The 24,600-nt window shown below is 37.9% G+C and overlaps 3 protein-coding genes and 1 pseudogene across 4 annotated transcripts in view; 2 read left to right on the top strand and 2 right to left on the bottom strand.

Moving 5' to 3' along the window:
- LOC144658158 (uncharacterized) overlaps positions 1 to 876 on the top strand; it is a 12,607-nt pseudogene extending 11,731 nt beyond the window's left edge. Inside the window, exon 5 of the transcript XR_013571650.1 lies at positions 493 to 876. The product of XR_013571650.1 is annotated as an uncharacterized LOC144658158 (transcript). The remainder of the gene's footprint in view (positions 1 to 492) is intronic.
- Positions 877 to 2,371: 1,495 nt separating this feature from the next.
- On the bottom strand, positions 2,372 to 14,056 carry LOC144658344 (uncharacterized). Its single transcript, XM_078518765.1, has 5 exons — positions 14,036 to 14,056; positions 12,555 to 12,727; positions 10,954 to 11,110; positions 4,090 to 4,125; positions 2,372 to 2,728 (listed from the first exon to the last, which is right to left on the bottom strand). Exons 2-5 carry the CDS (start codon positions 12,723 to 12,725, stop codon positions 2,469 to 2,471), a joined length of 624 nt encoding a protein of 207 aa, XP_078374891.1. The 5' UTR covers positions 12,726 to 12,727; positions 14,036 to 14,056; the 3' UTR covers positions 2,372 to 2,468.
- A 1,549-nt stretch (positions 14,057 to 15,605) lies between these two features.
- On the top strand, positions 15,606 to 17,851 carry LOC144656616 (uncharacterized). The gene is made up of 2 exons (XM_078516861.1): positions 15,606 to 16,242; positions 16,832 to 17,851. Exons 1-2 carry the CDS (start codon positions 15,660 to 15,662, stop codon positions 17,356 to 17,358), a joined length of 1,110 nt encoding a protein of 369 aa, XP_078372987.1. The 5' UTR covers positions 15,606 to 15,659; the 3' UTR covers positions 17,359 to 17,851.
- A 1,069-nt stretch (positions 17,852 to 18,920) lies between these two features.
- Positions 18,921 to 23,467, bottom strand: LOC144656796 (uncharacterized). Its single transcript, XM_078517039.1, has 5 exons — positions 23,111 to 23,467; positions 22,688 to 23,010; positions 21,910 to 22,057; positions 20,647 to 20,851; positions 18,921 to 19,404 (listed from the first exon to the last, which is right to left on the bottom strand). Exons 1-5 carry the CDS (start codon positions 23,321 to 23,323, stop codon positions 19,271 to 19,273), a joined length of 1,023 nt encoding a protein of 340 aa, XP_078373165.1. The 5' UTR covers positions 23,324 to 23,467; the 3' UTR covers positions 18,921 to 19,270.
- Positions 23,468 to 24,600: the final 1,133 nt, after the last annotated feature.

The raw sequence follows: 24,600 nt of genomic DNA, 5'->3' as shown, positions 1-24,600 counted from the left end.
GACCAAGGAGGCAGGAGATCACATGCCCACCCATGCCCACCCATTGCTGGTGAGATATCTGGTTATTATTTTTATTCTGACACATCCACATGCTTTGAATAATGACTCGCGCATGCGCTGTGCTATCTCATGTGATCTCCTGCCTCCTTGGTCATGTGATAGAATCTCAATCAAACTTCAACTTACAGGTAAGTCTCGTTTAATTTTCCAATTCTGCGGCCGTACGGCAATCGCATCTTCCCCGTAGATTTCTGTAGATTTCTTCCCCGTAGATTTCTGTAGATCCGATCGCCTAGCGGCTCGCGAATCTACAACATTTTGACAATGTTATGACGCAATTTATTATCAATAACAGGACAGACGCATAAAAAACTGATGTCAATTTGTTAAATGCCACAAGCGCGCGCTGACTTTGAGCAAAAAGATGAACTTAAATATCAACCAGAATAAGATATCGATTTAATTACCTTGTGTGTTTTGTATGTTTTACAGACTTCAAGATGTCACTCACATGGAGGTTGAAACTCATACTTGGTTAAGGAGAAAAACAAGAATAATCTTAATTAGCAATTTATTTTTAGAATAAGTGAAGGTGATAGTAAGCTGTTATAGTAATAATTTAAGCCAATATCACCATGCAAGCAGTATATATGGCATTTCCTTCCGTTTGTTTTCCTTTTATAAAACAAAAAAATGTAAGAACTTGGCGGAATATCTCATTGTCCATTTTGTTTGGTATACTCCTCGTAATTAGTCTCACACAAAGCAGGTTTAGGGAATTTCAAAGGCATCCTTTTTTGACTCGCTATGCTTTTGATAAAACCAATTCCGTTCTACAAGGCTTATGACCAAGAAGCGATGTTATTATAGAAAAATTATAGCACTTGAGCCCGCGATCCAATGTAAACCTTGATATAGTTTTAATATTTTTATCTACTAGTTTTAATGTTTTATTTACACACGACCCCACAAGCTATGTAGCTTTTTTATCCTATCGTGTATAAATAAAGGTTTTGATTGATTGATTGATTGATTAAACCATTATTTGGTCAGCGGTAAACTTCAAAAACATTCGACCTCAATGAGTTCTATATGTGAGCCCGCGATATGGTCATGTGATACTGGTCAGCGGATACCTTGTTTAGACAGCTGTCAATTGACCATGACATGGAAGTCCAATATCAAAGATGTACGCTGGAGTTAATCATATCCTTAAACCGATTTCTGGAGTTTGGCCGCCAAGTTGGGGCAACTTCGTCGTCGTCGTCGTCGCACGCGCCCGCGAGCTATGCCGCTAGCCATGATGACCATGAAAAACCAAAATCATGGGTCTGTTAATTTTCTATGGGTATGGGCTCTGCTCTGCGCCCCTTCGGGCCGCTGGGAGCTCCGCTATAACGTGCAATTGTCTATTCATATCATTTGTTCCGTGCGTGCAGGATTTTAATAAAGTACTGTTATTTATATTTCTAATGAATATTGTTACTGTAAACCCTGCCAAATGGAAAATTAAACCAGATCATAATTCATAGATATACTGACTGTTACTACCTTGGCACACTTAAAAATAAAGCTCTCGATTAAGTTAAATATGCAGAAACGTAGACACCAATTAATAAAGTTTTAATTTAACCTGTTTTAAAAGTGTGATAGGTTAGTGGGTTGCACCTAGAAAAGGAGGGTAGCTTTGTGTGCCAGCGTAAAAATAACACCTTTTCAGGGTAGAGTTGGGGTTGAGGTACGGTAAAATGTCGGGACACACTAGGCGACAAGTTGCTGCAACATGTCGCGGCGACAAGTTGCTGCCACATGTTGCCTCGTGTCTGCGAGAAAATATAAATTAACCAATAAGGACAAGTAAAAGAAAAATGTTTCTCGACGGATTTCTATAAAAAAAAGAGAGCGGGCGAGCGCATTTTTTGTGTTATATTCCATCGTCAAATTCTCCAGAAGCGAACTTGCAAAATAAATCCTGACCTCTCCAGTACGGTCCTAGCGTGCGAGGCTTTAAAAATTTTTGCCTGATTTTGTATTAAAACGCAGACAAAAGCCATGTCTTACAAAATTTTCTTTGTATTTAATTAAGGAGTAACGCCTGTTGGTTTTTTTTTTGTTCCAACTTTCCCAATAACACATTTTAAAAAAAGAGAAGCGGCCCCAAAAAAATTAAGCGGGCGGGGACGAGAAACGTTTTTTTAACTAAGGAGCATCATGTGTTTTTGCCATAGGGGGTGCGTTTTCATTTCAGATTTGGGTAGAAAAACCAAAGAATATTTTGGGGCACTAAGCTAATAAAGCAAAGCTAAGGGAACGGAACGGAACGGAACTCATCTAACGAGGAATATCTCAGAATCAAAATCGACACTTATTCCAACCAATTTTCTCAACTTTTATTGAAGGATATTGAATCAGTGCTTCCATTACATGCACATTGCGAATTCGTAACGAAACTTCCCTCTAATATTCGCTTACAATTCTGCCTTACACAAAGATTTCATATGACTTTCCACTATTTCGACAACTCTGTGAGCCACGCCTTCAACCATGCTTGCGTACTCTTGGATTATCTTAGCATTGCAATTGATGCTTTTGCTGTACAAATCATAACACTTGTTGAGTTTCTCAGCATCTTTACAAAACTGTCCATGATCTTTTATCAGTAAAGTTAGGTAGTATCGCAGACACTTCTTGTGCACTGTTAAAGCACAAGCGTCAACAGTGTCGAACTCTGTCAAAGAAATGGTCACATTATATTATTACTATTATTATTATTATTATTATTAATTGTTTCTTATTCGTTTGTTTTTTTGCTTGTTTGTTTCTTTGTTGTTTTAAGGGGACACTGTCACCAGTTTTACTTCAAAACCTCAAGAGCCTAAAAACATATGGAAACTACAAATAGTGGTCTAATTTTGCTAAAATCACCATGCAAGTCTATTGAAGCAATAAACAAGTGATGTGAGGCCATCAGGAACTTGATTTCAACTTGACAAAATCAGACTGATTTTTAAGTTGTCCTTAAGAAGTGGAAAACACCTAAAAATTAATATGGCTCCCTCCTTCCTTCAACAACAATTTATTGTATATCTTCATCTTGATGTACTAGGTGCATTCCATGTACGAGAAGACTATATCGCCAATTTAGTACTTTTTACCCAAAAGAATTAAAATCCCCGTAACAGTGTCCTTGTTACTAGTTGGGGCTTTCTCGCATAGATAGAACCAAAAAAGCAAGAAAAGAATTTAAAAGAATGTCGAACAAAGGAATAATAAAAATGTGCCCGAGTTCTTCAAACACGAGGAACATTTTGGGAACAGACAAAGCACGAAGGAATGCATAGAAAAGCAAGTTGCTCAGCCGGCCGTGCGTTAAATTCGTGATGTAGACTGCGCGTACATATGGACCTCGTGGTTTATCGAGCTGGCTTAACGTGTTTACCCGATAAGCGCATCAAGCGCAGCGCTTATTTGAGGGAGGCGCTTATTGAAAATTTGGACGCTACAAAAAAATCTAAAAATTCTTTTACAGTAATTGAAAATAGCGTGATTTGATTGTCAATATTCGTCTCTTGCTGAAGAGAGAAGTTGCACTAGCTGTCCTGGCAAAGTTCGCGGCCTTCACAACATTTACCGAACTGCGTATTGTAAGAATGTTGGATAGAAGAGCTAATGGACGAGCGGTAAAACAATCACTTTGAACAGTAAAACATCGCTTTTGATGAAAAAGAAATGTCCAAGTTTGTTTTAGAGCTGCTTTGTAGTGCTATTTTTACTTTAACGGAATTCATCGAATAAGCGCCGCATCGGGACTGCGGCGCTTATTCGGGGGCGGTGCCTATATAAGTCAATAAGGTATGCGCTTATGTTATAATTTAACTTAATCTCAGAGACACTGGAACATGTAAAAACGGAAAGCTTTGATCGGGAATTTGAAAGCTGTCATCAGTACTCTATGAGTTTATATATACCACTGTTGATCTCACACAAGCAAGCCTTTTGAATTATACTGTAAGATCACAATACACAAATTCATTCATTTTCATATCTAAAGAAATTTGCCAAAATTTAATAATAAACCGAGTATCTTACCAAAATCTTCCAGGAAACGATGAGTTTTCCCAACATCTGTTCATAGGGAAAAGAAAGTAAAGGAAATGTAATTAAAGCACTAGCTGTAAAAATAAACCAGCAACTTCCATTCTCGTTAGCATATGTGTGATATTATTTTTACCTAGGAATGCCTCGTAAGGAAAACATTCCAGTTTTCATTCAAGTATAGTAAAAAGTAAGAGACCTCCCGGTGTGTATTTATCTTATTTATTGTTTTAATATTTGACCATAGGAAAGGAAAGAAAATTTAGGCGTAATTTCTTAGTGTTGTGACTACTTGTGACGTAAAACAGGCAAACAATTTAAAAGAATAATAAAATAAATCCCACACCAAAAACATCTGCTGACTAACAACACCAAGACCATAAGTGGCAAACTATATACAGCTAATTGGAAAAAGGTTTCGGGAAAAAAGCACAAAGTTTGTTGAAGATCCACGAGCCGCTAGGCGAGTAGATCTACAACACTTTGACAATATTATGACGCAAATTATCATCAATAACAGGACAACCGCATAAAAAATGATGCCAATTTGTTAATTTGCATGTTTTCTTTCTGTTCAGACATGAGGTAACAAGGTACTTTTAGCTCTCTGAATTGTAGAAGAATTTTTTAAAACTCAAAGACATGCGACAGAAAAGTTAAGATACAGAATCAAAGTGCCCGTTGGGCTGTCTCGTGTTACAGATCAGTAAAGTAGCACCCGTTGCTAACAATCATATAAGCTCAGAAAAACCATCTCCGGATTCTACAATATTAATTCTCAAATTTCATTCTCAAGCATTTGCAACAGCTTGTGCTATACCAGCATCGCACCATGTGCCCTTTCTTCACATTCTACTCAAAAGGTAATCTTCCATGCAACAAACCTGAGTCACATGTTAAACAAATCCATTCAGTATTGTCCACACTAGTTACCCCGGTAATACAAGAATTAACTCTATTGGAACAACATTTGCTATATAAACTGCGATTACATTTTTTAACAGATGATCTATACCACAACTGATCACAACAAGTACAAATATATTCTAGACCACGTTGTATACTTGAATGAAAACCATCGATCAACTTTTCAAAATCTGTACTGTTTCTTTTTTTTTTTCCGGTTTTCTTTAAAGTCAATATCATTCTTCGTTTCACCTTCAGTAGAATTTCTACTATTTATTTTACATTAATTGCTTAAGCCTAAAACAATAAGTTTTCTTTTTCTATACTCTCGCATATAAATTCTTTTATTCAGCTTAGTTTTCTCAATATAAGACAGTTCATCATTACTACTGCTATTATTCTCGGCTGTTGTTTGCACATACTGTAAAATTCTGCCATTTCCGTTCCTAACCATTATATCAGCATTTTCCTCATCCACAAAAGTGACTCTTTGACATTCGTTATCTCTTCCATTACTACCACAGAAATCTAAAGGAATAGTAGACACATAATGATATTCATCAACATGACCAAGAACAATAGACCTACGCGTCTCAAAACCTGAGTGTTGACATTCTACAACAGTAAGCTCAGAAAAACCATCTCCGGATTCCACAATATTAATTCTCAAATTATAAGCATTTGCAACAGCTTGTACCATAAGAGCATCACACCAAGTTCCCTCTCTACACATACTACTCAAATAGTCTAACCAAGACTGTCCTTCGAAAAACTCAACAAATTCTTCGCAATGATTTCTAAGATATTCAACACCTGCCAAACGCACTATCAAATGATTTGCTACCGAACCAAATATCTGATGACTAACACTTCGAAAAAAACAGTCTCCATCCACCACAATCAAAAGGAAGAAGACCAACTGCACGTAATCTATTTCTAAGTAATGAAAATGAAGTACAATCATAACATTCCCTGTCATTGACCCTCATATTTTCACCGAAATTAAACACAGGACCAGGATTCTTTTCAATATCACCACACATAAATAACATTTTATAAAATATAGAAAATTTTTTATCATAACTAAATTTCCAAAAATTATTCCAGAATGGAGAAAATATAAACCTTCTATAATTTTTACACTTTCGACGACTACCAGGAATAGAATCTAGCAAACCAGAATAAAACGAATATAAAATAACCTTTTTAAACCTTAACTTTAAATACAAAAAGCAAACATGCTCAGCACGATTCAACATATCGATACGTACATCTGCACGAAGAAAAGCTTTTAAACGCGAAGAATCAGGCACATTGCGTTTAATATATTTCTTTATACTACGTTTAACTACACTCTTTTTATGAAATAAACTATGAATTTTCTTCAAGCAAATTCTCGATGGAGCTCTATCTCTTTTTCTGCTCATTCTTTTCACAACTCTTCGCCCATTACAACAACATTTATCACAACAAAACTTATTAATTTTACTCTCATAAGACACTGTTTTAAACTGCTGCTTTTCATAATCGAAACATCTCGCACAACAACAACGTTTTTTTCTAACCAATTGCCTACCTCTTTCACATACTCGTTCACAAAAACAATGATTAATACATTTTTGACAATTCTGACAAGTCTGATACATAACTAGCTTATTCATAAAAATTTATTATGTTCTCGTCAAATGAAGAAAGCACTAAAAAACAAACATTTGCCTCTTGTTAGAAATATTATAACACTTTCTAAATTACAATGACATTCCAAACACTCCATATAAGGAAAAAACTACAACCAGTTTTCAAGAAATGCAAAGCAGCTAAAAAATGCTTGACAACTGTCAAAGCTTCTAACTATTATCTTTTGCTTTCAAATATCTAATGAAATATAAAACTACCTACCTCATACTTTATCCATAAATAAACCCACTAAATGATGTTAGCTCTCCCTACTGCCTTCCCCTAACTTTCTTGCAAAGTTTCTTCAACGGAAACAATCAGTTATACGAAACAAAACCTAGAAAACAAAAAACAAAAAAAATAATTGCATTAAAAAACAACTACTGAACACCAATACACAACATCGCGTACCTATCTATAAATCCCTAAACCTCTATCAAATTACTTCTTACTTCTCCAAACTAAATGACAAGTGAAATCGTTCATTAACATACAAACCGCTCTAAATATATCTGTGATGCTTACCTACTTGTACTAGTCTTGATACAATAAACAGCAAATACTAATGTGATCTGTCCACTAGCTACAACTCACAAAAATTATTACCAAGTTCATAGGAATCATGAAATCTTGCAATTTGTAATCTACTGAAGCTTTTAACCTACTTCTGAAATATACAGAGCCAGGAGCGCATTACTAGTAATGGCTCCTGACAAAGCCCCATTCTGATGACTTTGTGTCTTCAAAATGTCATATAACGTTCTAGAAATCGTCCTTTAAATAAATATTCTATTTTACATAACTTGTTCAAAAATCACAACTCCGTCGTGCGCCACTAGTGAGCATATGAAAAAATTAAGGTCAATATTCAACAACTACTTCTGCTCTGCCGCTTAAAGACCGATGATAGCTTCCAATATGTAAAAGAAGTGTTCTATATACACCTCTGCACAAACATGTTACCCTACCGTTCACTCACCTTGCAACTAAAATTATTCTCAGTGAAAATAAACTAGAACTGTGCATGAAAAGCCCTCAGTCACATATAATAACCTTGATTAAATTATTAATTCTCAATACGCTTTTTAGAACTTCCAGCGCAACTTGTTGATACAGCTACCTAATTAGTAAGACATAAGTACACTGAACAAAGCAAATTTGTTTCCCGTTTCGCAGATAACGATATCCGCACTTCCCTTAATGGTTTTATTCTGTATCTACCGCGTATTCAATATACTGCTTTCCTATTATGGCCTGAATGAAGTTTAAACAACCTACCAAAACGCAAAATGAGATACCACTTCAATTTTTCTGTTTGCGTGATAACTTCACTTAATATTCTCCTTTTGACACATCATTTGACATATCTGAAAAGTGCTCTGGCGCCAACAACCCTCGACCCGATTGTACACTACCCCCCGACTACCCACTACACAGTATCTTCGACAGATGTTGCCCGAACATTCAGTCTTTGTTTAGCAAGAACGTCACCTGACACTACACTTGAAATCTAAAGCCGAAGTGGTGAAAAGCAAAGCAAATTAGTTTCCTGAGAAGGTTTTTCGACGTAATTTGCTTCTCACTTGTTTCTAATGGGGATCTGTTTTATCTGGAGGCATTATGTATTAAATAGAGCCGTAAGATTGTGGCCAAGGAAATGTCTAGAGGTCATTGCATTTATAGTCTGCGCTGCGTGGTTTCCTGTTTGTTTCACACTTCTTTGCCACATGTTTTGCTAGTTTAGTTTGTTTTTGCTCAAGTCTATTTGTAAAATACGCTTTAAACTCTCGAAATTTACGCCGTGGAAGAACAAGATATATGTTCCGTGAAAACGTTGATTACTTGAATTTTGTTGATACTGTTGCAAGATGTATTGTGTATTATCACTTAATATATCTTGGTCCGGCTTCGCAAGTGACAACCGGAAATGAATTTGATTGCTTGACGCTTAAAAGACTTTATCCCTGGTGCTCTTCGTGCCAAATTTCGAGTTCAGTGCTCGCCTCATTTCATCCCAGACCTTTCGTGCTTCTCTGCTCTTCAGGCGATCGAAATTATCAGCCCAAAGACGAATTAGCATTTTCTGATCATCGTCGGACCCATTTTTCGTAAGTTCTCTTTGCCGGTCCGGATTCGGGAGAAGATGCTGTAGATGTACTTGCAACAGCAACAGGAGTCAAGAATGGTCCCTCAAAATGTCGAAGTGCTCGCAATGCTCGCAAAATTTTAGTGGGTGCTCGTTTGCTCGTGCTCGCACATTTTTACAAGTGCTCGCATGCTCGGTTTTTAGTGGAGGTAGGTTTTTGAAAAGTGCTCGTTGCTCGCAAGGCTAATTTTTGTCAATGCTCGTGCTCGCAAAGAAAAACGCTGTGCTCGCATGCTCGCAAATGCTCGCAAAGACCATTTGATACCCCTAGCAACGGGACTCGTCGGGGAGCTCGTTATATCGCTCGATGCGCTCCCTGGCCTGCTTTGACTGCCTTCACCCACGTTTAACTGCGAATGCAGTTCATTCATAAAAGGGCCAAACTGCTGTTGCTGCTGCTGCTGCTGCTGATCAAAAAAGTAACCGGATAAAATGGTGTTGAACTGAGAAAAAAGCCACCTCCATCCATGATCGAGTGTTCTAGCGAAGTTCCCGCGCTTTGTGATTGCGTGCGATCATGACCTTCAATGTCATTTCCCTGACAGGTTCTGTTATCACTGGAGACGGCTTCCTTTGTTATTAAAGACAAAATTTTGGAAAATCGGTTCGCCTTTTTTTTTAAGTGGAGGTCGCACTTAAAAATCTCGCGTGTTGATAGATTTTCACCGCAAAGTAAACAAATTCTTCCAAAATTTTTTTTAGTGCGACCCGGCCCTAAGAAAAACAAACAAAAAGGAATTATGAATTTGACTTTGTGACCTTAGTGTCTTCAAAATATCATATCACGTTCTGGAAAGCGTATACAATTAACAAAGCAAAGCAAATTAATTTCCTGTTTCTCAGATAACGATAATCGCACTTCCCTTTATCCTTTTTATTCTGTTTCTACACTATTCATAATACGCCCTTCCTATTCTTTACTGAATAAAGTTTAAAGAAACGAACAAAGCCGAAGATGAGATACCACATCAATATTTTTGTTTGCGTGGTAACTTCACTTAATATTCTCTTTTTGACACATCATTTGACATATCTGAAAACTGCTCTGACCTCAACAACCCTCGACCCTAACACGCACCAAAATGGCTTTCTTGTAACGCAAACAGAAATTTAACAACAGCTTTTCAGCCAGCCGCATACTTTAACAATACCCACCGCAAATATAATATCAAAACACAAACCTACCGTAAAGATAAATTCATTTTCCATGTAAAAAACTATCTATTTAAGCAACATATGTGAGATAAAATCTCCTTATCAGATTTGGCGGTATTACTAAAGATGATACTTCATGTAATATATTACATTATTCACATACCTTAGTAATCCAAACATTTACACCATGTCTCACACGTGTAAATAAGCACGTTTAAAACTCGACAAGAGAAAACGCGCAATACGAAGAACAGCATCCCGATGCATCTTATCAGCAAAATGTATCTATGTAAATATGTCTATTTCTTACCTTGTTTCCTTGCTACTTTATCACTTCGTTACCTTACGAGAGGTCTTACACAAAGCACTATCCTGAGCTACCAAGTCCCCTCGGATAATCTCGTGTTACGTCACGGTCACGTCGTTCACGACGTGACCGCGACGTAACACGAGACAAAAAGGACTCCTTAAAGCTGATTTCCAGTCCGTACTGCGCAGACTCGGGGTTTGTTTTCGTTTTTGTTTTGAATTCGTTGAAACGTTACACTTCGGTGACAGCATACACTGTATTACATGAAGTTTTTTAGTCCGCCATTACAGTTCGTTTACTTCAAGAATTTCCGATGAGCTGAAACGTCGGTTTGAAATAGCGTCAAGGTTCCTCTACTCGTTATTTTTTGTTCTGCAAGGATATCTGTCGTTAATAATGAAGAAAAAGGTAAGTTTGTCGCGGAATTTTTAGTTTTGCTTATAAACATTCCTTCGTGTTGGGCTCCGATAAACATTGCAGCCGAGATTGCGCAGTACGGACTGGAATTCAACTTTAAAGAAAAAACAAAATCTTCACGTGCGAAAATACAAGGTTATACATTGCAAAATTCAAATGAATATCCAGACCACCTTGCGGTCTTGTTTCGTGCACTTCTTTCTCGAATTAGCTGTATACTTTACGAAACTTGTTCAAGGGGACAAACCTGATTCTTGCACAATGCTCTTAAGTGCAGTGTAGTCGATGTCCTTACAGACTCCTAAGATCTTATCCATCATCGTCATTTGTACAATCCAGTAACGGAACTTTTCAATGAGTTCACCGCGACATTTGGGCTCACTGGTAAAACAGGTCACAATTTTCTGCAGAAATGAATTAATAAAAAAAAAATTAACCTTTCTAAAGAGATAATATGAAATACAAAAGTGTGTATCATGCATTATCATGAGGGAGAACTGTAGTTCCACCTCACCGTGGCGGGAAAAAATGGACAGATAAGGCCAGGTAAAAAAAAAAATACAAATGTTTCTTTTCCCCGCCCGCTTAATTTTTGGGGGCCACAATTCTTTTTTTTTTTTACTATTTGTTATTGAAAGAGTTGGAATGAATAAAAACCAACAGGCATTACTTTCACTTTGTACGAAGCTGATAAGACCAACCTCGTTCACAGGGCTTTTCCCTCCCGCCCGTTCCCAATCTCGAGCCCAGAGTCCGTCTAGTCGGTCAGCGGTACGGGACGGACTCTGGGAAACTGGAATCGATCAGATCAATTTCAGGTCGATTTCTGGTAGAACCTTGGTCTTCCGGTTTTTATTGCGCATGCTCTCAGGTCTAAACGGAAGTAAATTTACCAGAACGGAAGTAAATCGTGAAAGTTGAACTATTTCTAAAACACACTGAACACAGTATCGACAGCACTGGTGTTTATCGAAGAAACAAACGTAACAAAAACGTTCTGCAGTTAACAAAAGAGAGAGTTAACAAAAGAGCGTCTGGTGTTTTGATTTCCGTTAGTCTCTTTCTTGAGCATACTGCTATATTGGTTTTAAATCAAAGATCTTGTTTGCCTTCCAGGATTCCGCCTGTGAAGACTGCGTGCGTGTGTCAGACGACGGCGAAAAAAAATTTACATAATGCACAACGCACGGACAAGCTATTGTTCTGTTGATAAAAAATTTTGTTTGGCGACTTTCGTATATTTCAGAGGCTTCTCGCTGACAGCGCATCTTTTCATGATAGATTGCATGTTTTCGAGCAAATAATTTTTTCCTCGTCGAATGGCGGTCAACACACCGGTCAACGCTATTCAAAAGGTGTCATTAGCATTTTGGCGACTCAACTAGATTGGCCCGTTCCAAATCACCAAGGGAAAAGCCCTGGGAACGAGGTTGCCATAAGACATGACTTTTGTCTGCGTTTAAATGTACCAACTCAAGCCAAAATTTTAAAGCCTTGGTACGCTAGGTCCGTACTGGATAGGTCAATTACCTCAGTTGCAGGATTTATTTGCAAGCTCTCCCTGGAGAATTTGACAATGGAGGAAAAACATCGGATATTCGAACAACACAGGTAAGGAATGCAACAAAATAATAAATAAAAAAAAGCGCCCGCCGGCTCTCTTTCTTTTATAAATTTTTAGAAATCCGGACAAAGAAACATTTCTTTTACTTGTCCTAATGCTTCTCTTTATCAAGCTTAAATACCTAAAATCCTAAATCATGGCGAAATTTGGCTGGATTCAGGAAGAAATTTTAGGAAGAAATTTGACCTGTTCTCTTAAACCATTACCCTCTTTTCTCTTCATACCTGCATTCTGGAGCAGTGGCCTCCTACGCTTTCGGAGGTAGCGATTAGATCTTCTTGGTATCCTTTCCTACAACGATTCATCAATACAACTTGGCATGGATCTCCAATTGCAGATGCCAAGACAACTGACGTGAAGAACAGACTGAACGCTGTCGAACAAAATTTACCCATTTCTGTAGTGATAAACTTCACTGAACTGGCCTGAAAAAGCAAAAGAAAAACAGAACGGTAAGATTTCCGCACAGCCCCATACATTAATTGTGTATGCAACTATTTTTATCACTATACACAATCAGCAATCATGAAAAGACCTTTTTCGCTTGGGCGTTTTGTTGCCCCATTACAGACCATGTGATGATACTCTTGAGAATTTTTGCTTTAAATAGTCGCGTGTATACGAATGAATAAACTTTATGTGGATAAAAGGAAAATTCTCTAGAGAACATTACGTGGTCTGTAATGGAAAACAACCCGACCAAGCGAAAAAGGTTTATTGAACGAGTCAGTCAGAAAATTCTATACATAATTAATGTAGGGGGCTGTGCAGAAATCTTGCCAAAAGAACTTCAAAATTACCTTCAAAATATGGACAAATAAAAGTCGAGGTGTGACGTTAAATATTTTTGCTCTTCGATATAAACTATCAGGACTCACAACAACGTAAACTTATTGAGTTATACTGGTAATTTAAGCTAAATTAAATGTTTTCCGGCGCAAACACTCCACACAAAATAACTAACCGAACACAAACCATCAAGTGCATTGTAGAAAGAAGAATTTGAACCCAGGACCTCTTTCAGCTCTTTACATACCTTGAATGTTCGTCAAGTAAATGTGCAGTGTTCACAATACGTGATGTCTTTACTCAGGTGGTTAAACCCTGTATAAAACAAATGTACGGTACAAGTTTAGTTGCACTAATTTCCTATCTAAGTTCAAAGAAACAATTTTATAGCCTGAAACATCTCCCACCTAATCTTTTTCGAGCAAACGTACAGCTCGAGAAAAGACTTAGACGATATTAAAAAGGTATTGGGTATGCTAAAAATGTAGTTTAGCGGTAGGTTTACTTGTGCAGTGGTTGTCGATAACACTTCGATTTGTATAGGTGTTTGGTTGCACATCATTGACTACCACAATTGCTTTCACAAGAATATAAAAACTGCCAAGTTTAAAAAGCAGATAAAGTCTCTGTATTTTCTAATATCATGATTTTTGCTCTTTACTTTCTTAAGTCATAGTCTGTGTTTCATGTTAAATATTTGTGAATCTAGGAGCAATTCATAACTCCGAGAGAAAGCGGGAAACTCGCGCAAATTTAAGATAGATGCGTCCCGCTAAGGTTCTTTAAATCGGACCATATTAATTATCAAAACCTCCAGAAAAAGAATACACCGTCCATTTTTAAAATGATAACTGCAATTTCTAATTTAGCCCAAAGAAACAAAATTCTTCCTAGCATAAAATTTGTAATAACTAACCTTTTCTTGGCAAGCACGCAACCCAAACTAAAATGTGAACGATGATAAATGTAACATCTAGTGTGATATGATAAAAATGCGGTCTTTCTTTTATAGGTTGTTGATTGCAATTTGAATTTGGTGTTAAGTTTTATTGATTGAGCAGTTTTTACTTGAGTGTCAAAAGTTATTTGCGTTTGTTTTGGCTTTGCATTACTATGCTTAGTGATTGGTTTTAAAAAAACCTGCCACTTTTTTCGACCAATCAAAAGTAAAACCGAAACCAATTGTGAGTTTCCTGGAGCATTTTTTTGCGCTTTTAGTGACTACATCACGTAATTACTTCGAGTTTTGAATGGTTAACTTGAATTGTTAGTGTCCTTTGTGGTTGATCAGAGTATTTACTTTTGTTTTGGTTTTAGTGACACTCAACTGAAAACTGCTCTATGGCGTAATCAACTCTGCTATTCTTTTAGCAAAACCTCATTCACATCCTTGACAACGGCGACGGCAATCAGTGAAAGTTTTCGGCAATTCTGGTTTTCTCCTGCAAATTGGTTTTTGGTCTCTTATTTTCAAACTTTACCTTTTATGATGTTAAAAGTTTATCAAATAATCATACCTTTTTATGCATTTACTAAGAAATACTCTTCGATTGAAAAACCATTATCTTTTATTTCTTTTTAACGAAATTGGCATGGGTTTTTTTAATTTCTCGGCAAGCAAATGTAAATCGAAATTGGGATCCTTTTCTCAACCACGCCGCCAAAAGAATTAATTTAAAATTTGGTACCTTTTTCAAACCTCTCTGTCAACAAATTTAAATCGAAATTTGGTACCCTTTTTCAAACCTCTCTGTCAACAAATTTAAATCGAAATTTGGTACCTTTTTCAAACCTCGCTGTCAACAAATTTAAATCGATATTTGGTACCCTTTTTCAAACCTCTCTGTCAACAAATTTAAATCGAAATTTGGTACCCTTTTTCAAACCTCTCTGTCAACAAATTTAAATCGAAATTTGGTACCTTTTTCAAACCTCGCTGTCAACAAATTTAAATCGATATTTGGTACCCTTTTTCAAACCTCTCTGTCAACAAATTTAAATCGAAATTTGGTACCCTTTTTCAAACCTCTCTGTCAACAAATTTAAATGGAAATTTGGTACCCTTTTTCAAACCTCTCTGTCAACAAATTTAAATGGAAATTTGGTACCCTTTTTCAAACCTCTCTGTCAACAAATTTAAATCGAAATTTGGTACCTTTTTTTAATTCGCTAATTAATTGACAAATGACAAGTGACAAGTGGGCGTGACGCGCACATCAAGCCAGAGACACGCCTGTCAGTTGATTTTTCTTGTGAAATGAACTTCCCAGAAGCTAATACAATAGAGACTATTGTTAAAGATTTTGTTAAAGAAAGCAAAAATCGTAAGCACTTTGACAGAGGAGATTTCTTTCAAAGTCGACGTTAAGACGGAAAGAGGAATTTTGGTGCAGTTATCTCCCGCCAATCTAAATTGACGTGAAAGATTGCGTCAGCACAGCTATATATACTTTGGTCGCCGGCTTCTCATTTCCCGGGTCATTTACCCACGAGTTAGCTCACTTGGGTCTCGCCAGGTTTCGCTTACTAACCTATTCAGTATGGCGTTAATATCGCTTTCATGTGGCGAACGAGAGTTAAAAATTAGGGAAAGTGCGTTAAACATGACAAATTTGTCAATGGTATTTCGCCTCGAAAGCCAGGGAATTTACATAAATTCCCTGGATGGCGAAATTGTCCTCCCGGACGATGATGGAAAATTTCACATCGATGCATCAGATGTGCAGAAGAAGTACATCGTGAATGGAAATCCTGCAGGAAATCTTCTAGCCGTTATTCCGTCCTCACCGAGCCACTCTCCAATTGGTATGCCGTACTCTCCAATTGGTATGCAGAACGAACGTTCCAGGCTGAACCCACCACCGTCCAGCATTAAAAGACCTCGGTTTACCACCTCCAGCACTTCGACTGCCGCGAAAACATTCACCTGGAAAAAAGCGTTTATTGTTGTAGATATCGAAACAAAAGGTGCAGTCACGGAGAAGTTCCAAATACACCTTGTACTACAGGAAGAATCAGCTACAGTTGAAAAAATCCAGGAGCAATTGAAAGGCCAGCTTGGCTATGAAGTCATTCTTCTGGACTCAAAGTATCTTCCCATCGTATCAAACGACATGACCAAAGGTAAGTTTAAATCTTAATTCCTAAAAAAACTAAAACACATGTCGGACCATTTATTACATTCCTGGACGTTTAATTAGGGCCGGTTGATCAACCCCCGCGATTCCGTTTTGTTGTTGTGGCCACATTGTTAGTACTTCAGTAGTAAGAGAAACTCTCCGGGTGAACTATTAGTAAGGTATTTTTAGACTTGGTAGTCCCCTTCACAGCCGTTTTTGAGGAAGTCACACTAAATTAGAGGACGCTACGATTTGTGGACACGATATTTCTTTGCTTTTTCAATCGCGAGAATGATAATTCGTCCAAAATAACAAATCCACGCACTCATTTTCTTTTTTAATTTTGTTGTATATGGCCAGCGCTTGTCATTGTCAGAAAACAGCTATTGTTTTTTTTTCTGGTTTTTCTTTTTCCCTTTTTGTGAGAGGAACAGAGTGATGAAACTGGCCTTATGTACATTGTGTACATATTTTTTGTCTTGCGATACGTTCGAGATACTCACTGAGCTTATTTATTATCCAAAATACATTTTATTTTGTGGTATGTTTGTGTGCTTTACTGACAATATTTTATCTGATATAATTAACTTTAGGATCACAGTTCTGGAGGACCAACAGAAAGATCATTGTCGCCCAGAAACGTCAGGCGGGAAACTTAAAACAACCCAACTCCAAAAGAAACAAAGGGAAAGCAGGTGACATCCTTGATGAACTTAGGAAGATGATAGCGGAACCGATCGCCGAAGCAGAGTCTTCAGGGTCTATCCCCCAGATTCCTGAAGCACCATCAGCAAAGGAAACCCTGGAAGGAATTTTCCGCTGCTCTATTTGCTTTTCAACAGCCCACCTTCCGGCGGCGGCTTGCTCCAAGTGCCTCGCCTGTATAGGCTGCATCCCTTGTATTGAGCAGTGGATCGCCATAACGCCGACCCTGGCGAAGTGCCCTTTGTGTCGGACAAGCCGACAGTATTCCATCATTCCAATGGTTCGGGACCTGGCCTGTATTCTAGGTCAAGAAGTACCAATTGACGATGAGGGTTCAGATGACCGTGACACAATTCCTTATGGTGCAGGCGATCAAGACGAGGATGATGATTCACAACTGCCTCGTATGCTTTAAAATCAGTTTCTTCAGTTCATAGAAGCTCATGCACATGTTTTTCACTGTATCAAATGTTTCACTGAACTCAATGCAATATATTGGATGCTTGAGTCTGATTCTATCCAGTTTATGTTCTGTTTGTGTAAGTCTTGACAACGTTTTTAGGAAACTCACTAGCAGTTCTTTTTCAAAATGACGTTACCTGTTTATACGAAAAATACTAACTAATCAATAGTTAGCTATTTAATTTTAAATCAAAATTCAAGTGTCCATCACTGATAATGTTACTGATGCTTCTAAGCAGATTTAGTAGATTTGTACGGGATAATCGTGTTATAATAATGCATATCGGAACAGTGACTTACTTATGAAGTTACGTAGGGTTGTTGAGAACGTAAAAAGCGAAATCCGGTCTGCACTTTCAGTGAAATGAAGTTGTTGATTTCATACAAGTTTGCTGTCTCGTGTTATATTGAAATAAATAACTCACACCATGATACAATGCTTGTCTTAACTCTTAATCTGCCTTTTTTTTTTTCTATAAAACTATATTCACTTGTTTCCAATTGGCTAAGCTTATTTTTTTCTTCATCCTTTCCAAAAAACGTCCGCAAATATTTTACCTCTTTCTCCGTTTTTCATAGAGGGGAGAGAAAAAGGCTACCGGAACCATTAATTATAACAGTCAAGAAGAAACAAAAAGACCAGAAAGAAAAAAAATCTATTAAATGACGACTGATTTTAAAGGACAAATCAGGAGCCCATTAGCTGGCTAGGTCACGCTATTTGTGATGATATAAAATAATGACGTTCAAAGCGACGGAACCGCTATTCTCGAAGGTGGGGAAGATCAACAACGCTTTTCGCCAGAATATACACACAGAAAATTCGCTCGCACGGGAACGCTTGCTACGCAGGCTACCCGGCCTACAGCCCCAAACGGGTGTTTAGCATTGATAGATGTGCCTCCAGGAGGGAGGGGTACTTGACCCATGACTGGTTATAGGAATGACGCTGGAGGTTACGCTATGTCGTCAAAAAAAGTGCCGACTTTCTTCCCCCACCCCCTGGATAAATAATTGCTCTAAATTATAATAATATGAATGATCTTATGTTGACTGGTGAGCTGCAAAATAAATACAGTTAAACATTTACTCGGCTACAGTCTGGCATCTATACCCTTTTTAGGACAGGTTAAAGACTAGTCTGAATACTTTGTTTTCCCTTAGATTTCTAGAGTGGCTTTAATCAGCTAATGTCTCCGAGCATTCCCACCCAAGCCTAGACAGTACATTAGGTCAAGAACAGACCACAACACCGGAAACTTCATGCCCTCCTCTGTCTGACTAAAACATACTCACTTGAAACTGCATACCCTGTTCAGCGCGGAGAGGCCAAAAGCCACAGCCCATACAGCGGTGTGTCCCTGTAGAAGCTAACCTACGATCAGCCATTCTTTTTTTATAGAAGGAAGAGAGGGTATGATCTCAGGTTACGTATAAGCCAGATAGTGGGCCCCCCATCTCCCCCCGAGAAATGCCAAATATACGACAGGGTAACAAAACAAATCAGTTCAGCAGTTCTAGTTTTTTTAATGATATTTTATTGTTTTCTTTCACAAGTGTTGTGAATCGATATTGTGACAATAGTAAAAATGCAATGTCACCTTTTGCTCTAGGTAACTGAAAAACAGTCCAGGCCACTGTTAGTATCAGAATATTTCTTAATTGTCTATGTATTATATGGTGATGGAAAGGTGACGTGTAATTTCAACAAACGACAAAATTGCCCTTTCTAAATGGGATGAATTTCCATTCACTAGGCTACTAAAAATATCATCAAACGAGCTGTTGTTTTGCACAAAGAGCTCTTCCCTCCTGGTGGTGAGAGCAGCGTTGTCTCGCAGAGGGTCAGTACCAAATGAACTCTCTCACGTGATGGAGCCTCCTGCATTTTCGTACATACAAATGGCTTGATCGACGCTAGGAATAATCGTAGGATTATTAATTCGCCTAACTCTGTTGGTGTTGGCCGCCACTAAGTTTGGCATACGCCCATTTCTACCTATACACAAAGAAAAGTTGAAATAATATAAGGTATATGGACTTCCCTCAAACATTAGTACCAGTACATTTCCAATTTTAAAGAAGTGGCATTGAGGGACTGGTCAATAAGTACCAGGGGTGGGGGGCCGGAGCAATTGGAAAAGTTGTGGCTCGAACATTCGTGACCCCTTCCTTCTGGCTTAAAACTGACTGACCCTCCCCTGATAGGGGGTTGAAAATTACATGTCCCACCCCCTTTGCTAAAAAATTCAAGGGAACAATCATTTCTTTATCATCTGTTAGGGGTTGGAGGTTTTTGATTTGACATCAGCTTGTAAAGTGAAATTCCCTACATACACCACCCTAATTTTTCCCTGATGGGCACTGCTGTTCCATGAACGTCTTTTCTCATTTCTTAGCACAAAAAAGAGGGATAACTTTATCATGTCTTATACTAGTCTTTCGTAAGTTTTCCACATATTTGTGTGTTAAATCCATTGGAAAATTTAGACAAACATATGCGAAAACTGAAACAGTATGTAATATTAATTCATAAACAACTATTGAAGATTCCATATTCTTATACAGAAATTGATAACAGAAACTACAACCACTGTCCATCATTCACATTTGCAAAGTGTTTGAGAAAAGAGTTTACTAGTATTAAAAGGCCTAAGGCCCAGCATGAATCTATGCATGGTGAAGTGATACAGGCAAAACTAATGTTATGATCACAAGCCATTTAGGGGGGTCAGGGGCCATGCTTCCCCGGGAAATTTCATATTTGGGCCTTCTGAAATTGCTAGAAATTTATTTAAAACTGCTCACATGGAGAAACTAATCAATTTTATATTCTGATGAATTCAACTTTTCTTGAAACTATAACAGTTTAAAGTTAGTGAATAAATAAGATGACCCACCTCCTACCTGTAGATCAAAATTACATAACCCACCCCTTTTCGAGGGCTCAAAAACTGATGACCCACCCCCATTTTTGCTTCTGCATGCCCACCCCCCATCCTCTACTTATTGACCAGTCCCTTAATAGGTATATGCCAACGGAAGATGGTAGAGTGGAAGGGAGGGGGATACGGTGTTAAAGAAATTTTCCAGTGTGCATGCATTATAAAAAGATTCCAAACATCGTTGCTGATCAAGCACATTGAATATTGTAGTGCTCTGTTTAAAATGTCTTTCTTAATTTTTAATTTTTTTCACCTTGTCAATAATTTGCTGCTTTAAAAATATATACCACAGTTACCTTCTAGGGGATGTAAATTCCATGATTCCGTAAACCTTCTAAGTCCAACTTCTGCTACATTCAGTGTTATGAAGGAGACACAGAATTTTACTACAGGATCGTGCATGGCAATCATTAGGTTGTTCTCCATTCGTACCAGTGTTTCTTTAATGGGATATGTCACGCGTTGGTTTATTTCGGGCCATTTCCTCTCAGCAGGAAGGTTCTGTAAACAGATAATCAATTTTTAATCTTGTGCCAACTATCTCTTTTCATGGGGGAAAGCTATTTTGTATGTAAAGGGGAACTAAATGGCCTGACGAAACTCTGAAACTCTGTCTTCAGAGCCCAAATTAATTTAGTGAAATTCTTCAATTTTGGACCAGTCTTGTAAAGTTTGCTCATCTTCAGTTTCATCTGACATATAAAAGCCAAATTTGAATATGTGACAGACAAGACATAGAGCCATCTGTCAATCAACATATTTATTAATAAGTGTCTAACACCTGTTAACTTCAATGTTTTTCAGTGTCCTGCACTCTTGATTTGGTCATGAAAATTACTGCACATGTCTAGATTGATAGCCAATTTATTGCATATTATTTTGATATCAAATTTGCTACCTTTGACTCTTCAAAGCTACATTATGCCACTAAAAACGTAGGAGTTGAGTGTCACGGCAAATAACTGAAAGTAATTTTTCGTACGAAAATGTTTTGCTGTTGCATTCTATCATGTCCTTTTCTCCCTAGCTTACTAGCTACAAAAACAAATGTTTCGTAGCCTTCCTCGATCAAAATAATCCTCATTGCATTCATAATCTTCAATGTTATTGCCATGAAGGTTTAGTTCCTCTTGTTCTTCAACGAAATTATCATCCTTGGTGGGATAACTTCATTATTTCCATCCTTGCTGTCACCTAGCTTGTAAACCTTCGACATCAGAATTGAAAACATCGTCTGGTTCATCGATCTTTTCATTCAGACAATCGCAAATTTCGTCCAAAAAGGAGCATCTCCTACCTTCAGATATGTTGGGCCATTAAAGGAAAACTTGTTCTCTTCATAACAATCGAAAATATTACCAAAACTGTCAAAACTCTCGCAGAAACTCGCTCAAAACGGCTCAAAAAGGGTGGATAGTTGTTCTTCCAGGCGTTTAATGAAGGGGAAGACTGGGAACTAAATAGAGAGCGTCCGCTGAGCGGAATTGTGAGGCGTGGTGAACTGAACCGCAGCAGTATCCACAGTAGCTATTCTTGGTATTTTTAAACCCGTAACTAACCTCCCTAGAACGTGTCTGGACGTAAGGCTCGCATGACAAATTTCCTCTCTGGTCCTTGAGATATTCCTGGACAAACAGCATGAGGCTGTGCTCCGTCCCATGATCCACCCTTACCATGTCCCATATACCTTCATGAATGAGCAGATCCCTACAACCAAAAGAACACGAATTTGAAGTCAATTATGCTTTACGACATGGAAAAAGGGTATGTTTTTATAAATGCTCCCTCAACCTACTAGAACTCTTTGCGATCGTTTCTTTCCGCTATTAAAATTTCGCTCGCTCGAGATTGTCTCCTGAAAAAATAGACTGAGCCTGGGACGTGTATACATAAGCTTACTGATGAATAAAAGTCAAATTTTGTTTAACACAAAAGGAAAGTACCAAATTGTACCAATGGTAAATTTGAACCACAACTGTACATCAGTTAATCAATACGAAGTACAGTTTATTGCTAATGCACCTATCAATGTTAAGCCCGGGAGGGGGGGGGGGGGGGTCGGGCTAACCACGGGATTTTGATCGTGAGGTCGGTCCCCAGGGTAGGGATTTTGATCGTACCTGATGGCCCCAGGGTAGGGATTTTGGTCGTATATGATCCCCTGCAACAAGGTTTGAAGGACATCTGACCACCTTTCATTGCTCCCGGGTGGGGATTTTGACCAATTATTTTGTCCCGGGGGTGGGGAATTTGACTTTTTTTTATAGAAAATGTCAAAATCCCCACCCCTTGCCCGACCCCCCCCCCCCTCGGGCTTAACATTGATAGGTGCATAACCTGAAGTGAGAGTAGATAACAACTGCGTTCTTTTTCGGCATCGAGAAAAGTTTGACAACCTTGGAACTGCAACCATCACTTAAGGCGAACAAAGTACAACCGTACATTGCAAGCTTTTCATTTTGGTCACAGTGTAATTTGTTGCCATAGTATGGGGCGTAGTAGGGCACAGGATTTCGGCGACGAACTGTGTCATCCCTTCGGCGAGCATGATTCACTGGATTGACCCGTCTCAAAGACTTCATGACCTGGTTGTTGGTTAACTTCAGTTCTTTACTTCGTACATATCCAGTCATCATTTTGCGCCCAAAGGATGGTCCAACCTTTGGTCGAGATATAGAAGATGATTAAGTTGAGGTCAATAATATAAATATTTCACCACGAATTTAAATAATTTAAGGAAATTTTCTCGCTACCACTCACCTCTCTAACGCATTCAGCAACAATGTAATCAACCTGGGCTTCAGATAATCTTTTTATTCCATGGTTTGCACAGAACAATCTAATGTTCCTTTCCGAAAAGCCTCTTTTAACCTCAGGAAAAGCTTCCAAAAGAATCTTACTTATCTGTTTGTGCGTTTTGTTTTCTTTAACAAGATCTCTAATGGTCTCTATATTCGCTTCTAGGAACTCCATTTTACATGATTGCAGCCAAGGAAAATGAACACAATTACGTTTGTCTTTGGCGTGACGTGACCCGTCACTGGGCACCACTTGGCACCTGTCAATTAATTAGCGAATTAAAAAAGGTACCAAATTTCGATTTAAATTTGTTGATAGCGAGGTTTGAAAAAGGGTACCAAATTTCGATTTAAATTTGTTGACAGAGAGGTTTGAAAAAGGGTACCAAATTTCGATTTAAATTTGTTGACAGCGAGGTTTGAAAAAGGGTACCAAATTTCGATTTAAATTTGTTGACAGCGAGGTTTGAAAAAGGGTACCAAATTTCGATTTAAATTTGTTGACAGCGAGGTTTGAAAAAGGGTACCAAATTTCGATTTAAATTTGTTGACAGAGAGGTTTGAAAAAGGTACCAAATTTTAAATTAATTCTTTTGGCGGCGTGGTTGAGAAAAGGATCCCAATTTCGATTTACATTTGCTTGCCGAGAAATTAAAAAAACCCAAGCCAATTTCGTTAAAAAGAAATAAAAGATAATGGTTTTTCAATCGAAGAGTATTTCATAGTAAATGCATTAAAAGGTATGATTATTTGATAAACTTTTGACATCATAAAAGGTAAAGTTTGAAAATTGGCCATAAATAAGAGACCAAAAACCAATTTGCAGGAGAAAACCAGAATTGCCGAAAACTTTCACTGATTGACGGCTTCCACAAGAACTCAAAAACGACTACGGTCTAAATATTTTGGCCTCATTATTTCCTAATATCAGGATTTTTGCTCTTCACTTCGTAATATCCTGCGTTTGTATAAACAAATAATTGTAAAATTCTGAGCAAAATTTCCCCATCGCTGATTCCAAACACTGAGGAAGAGATGAAGGCATGACACCGAAGGCGGGGTACTTTTATTGTATCGAGGTGTTTGGAACCCCTGGTGAAAAACGGAGCACGAGTTTTTGATATGGCTTCTCAGACTAGTGTGGAAATTTGGTAGAACTATTTGAGAACAATAATTTGTTTTAAGACGTGCTTAAATTCAAACATTTCATAACAAGGGATTTTCGCTCGTTCGTTTGGAAGGTTTGAAGGGGGGTCAGAGCTAATTTGCCTTAATTGCTGTGAGGGAGAGGGGTATTGTGTAATATTCCTCCTTGCTAGGCTCATTTTTTAGCCCCCTCCTGATAATTATTGCACAGTCCCTAGCTAACCTTTTCTAGACAAGTACGCAGCCCGAACTAAAATGTGAACGAAGTTAAATAAAACATGTATAAAAATGTGGTCTTTCTTTTGG

Source organism: Oculina patagonica, chromosome 6 (genome assembly GCF_052425735.1).
Source record: "Oculina patagonica isolate OP01 chromosome 6, crgOcupat, whole genome shotgun sequence".
NCBI classification, from domain to species: domain Eukaryota; kingdom Metazoa; phylum Cnidaria; class Anthozoa; order Scleractinia; family Oculinidae; genus Oculina; species Oculina patagonica.
Note: the sequence above shows the minus strand (reverse complement) of the source record. Positions and strands in the feature narration are given on the sequence as shown.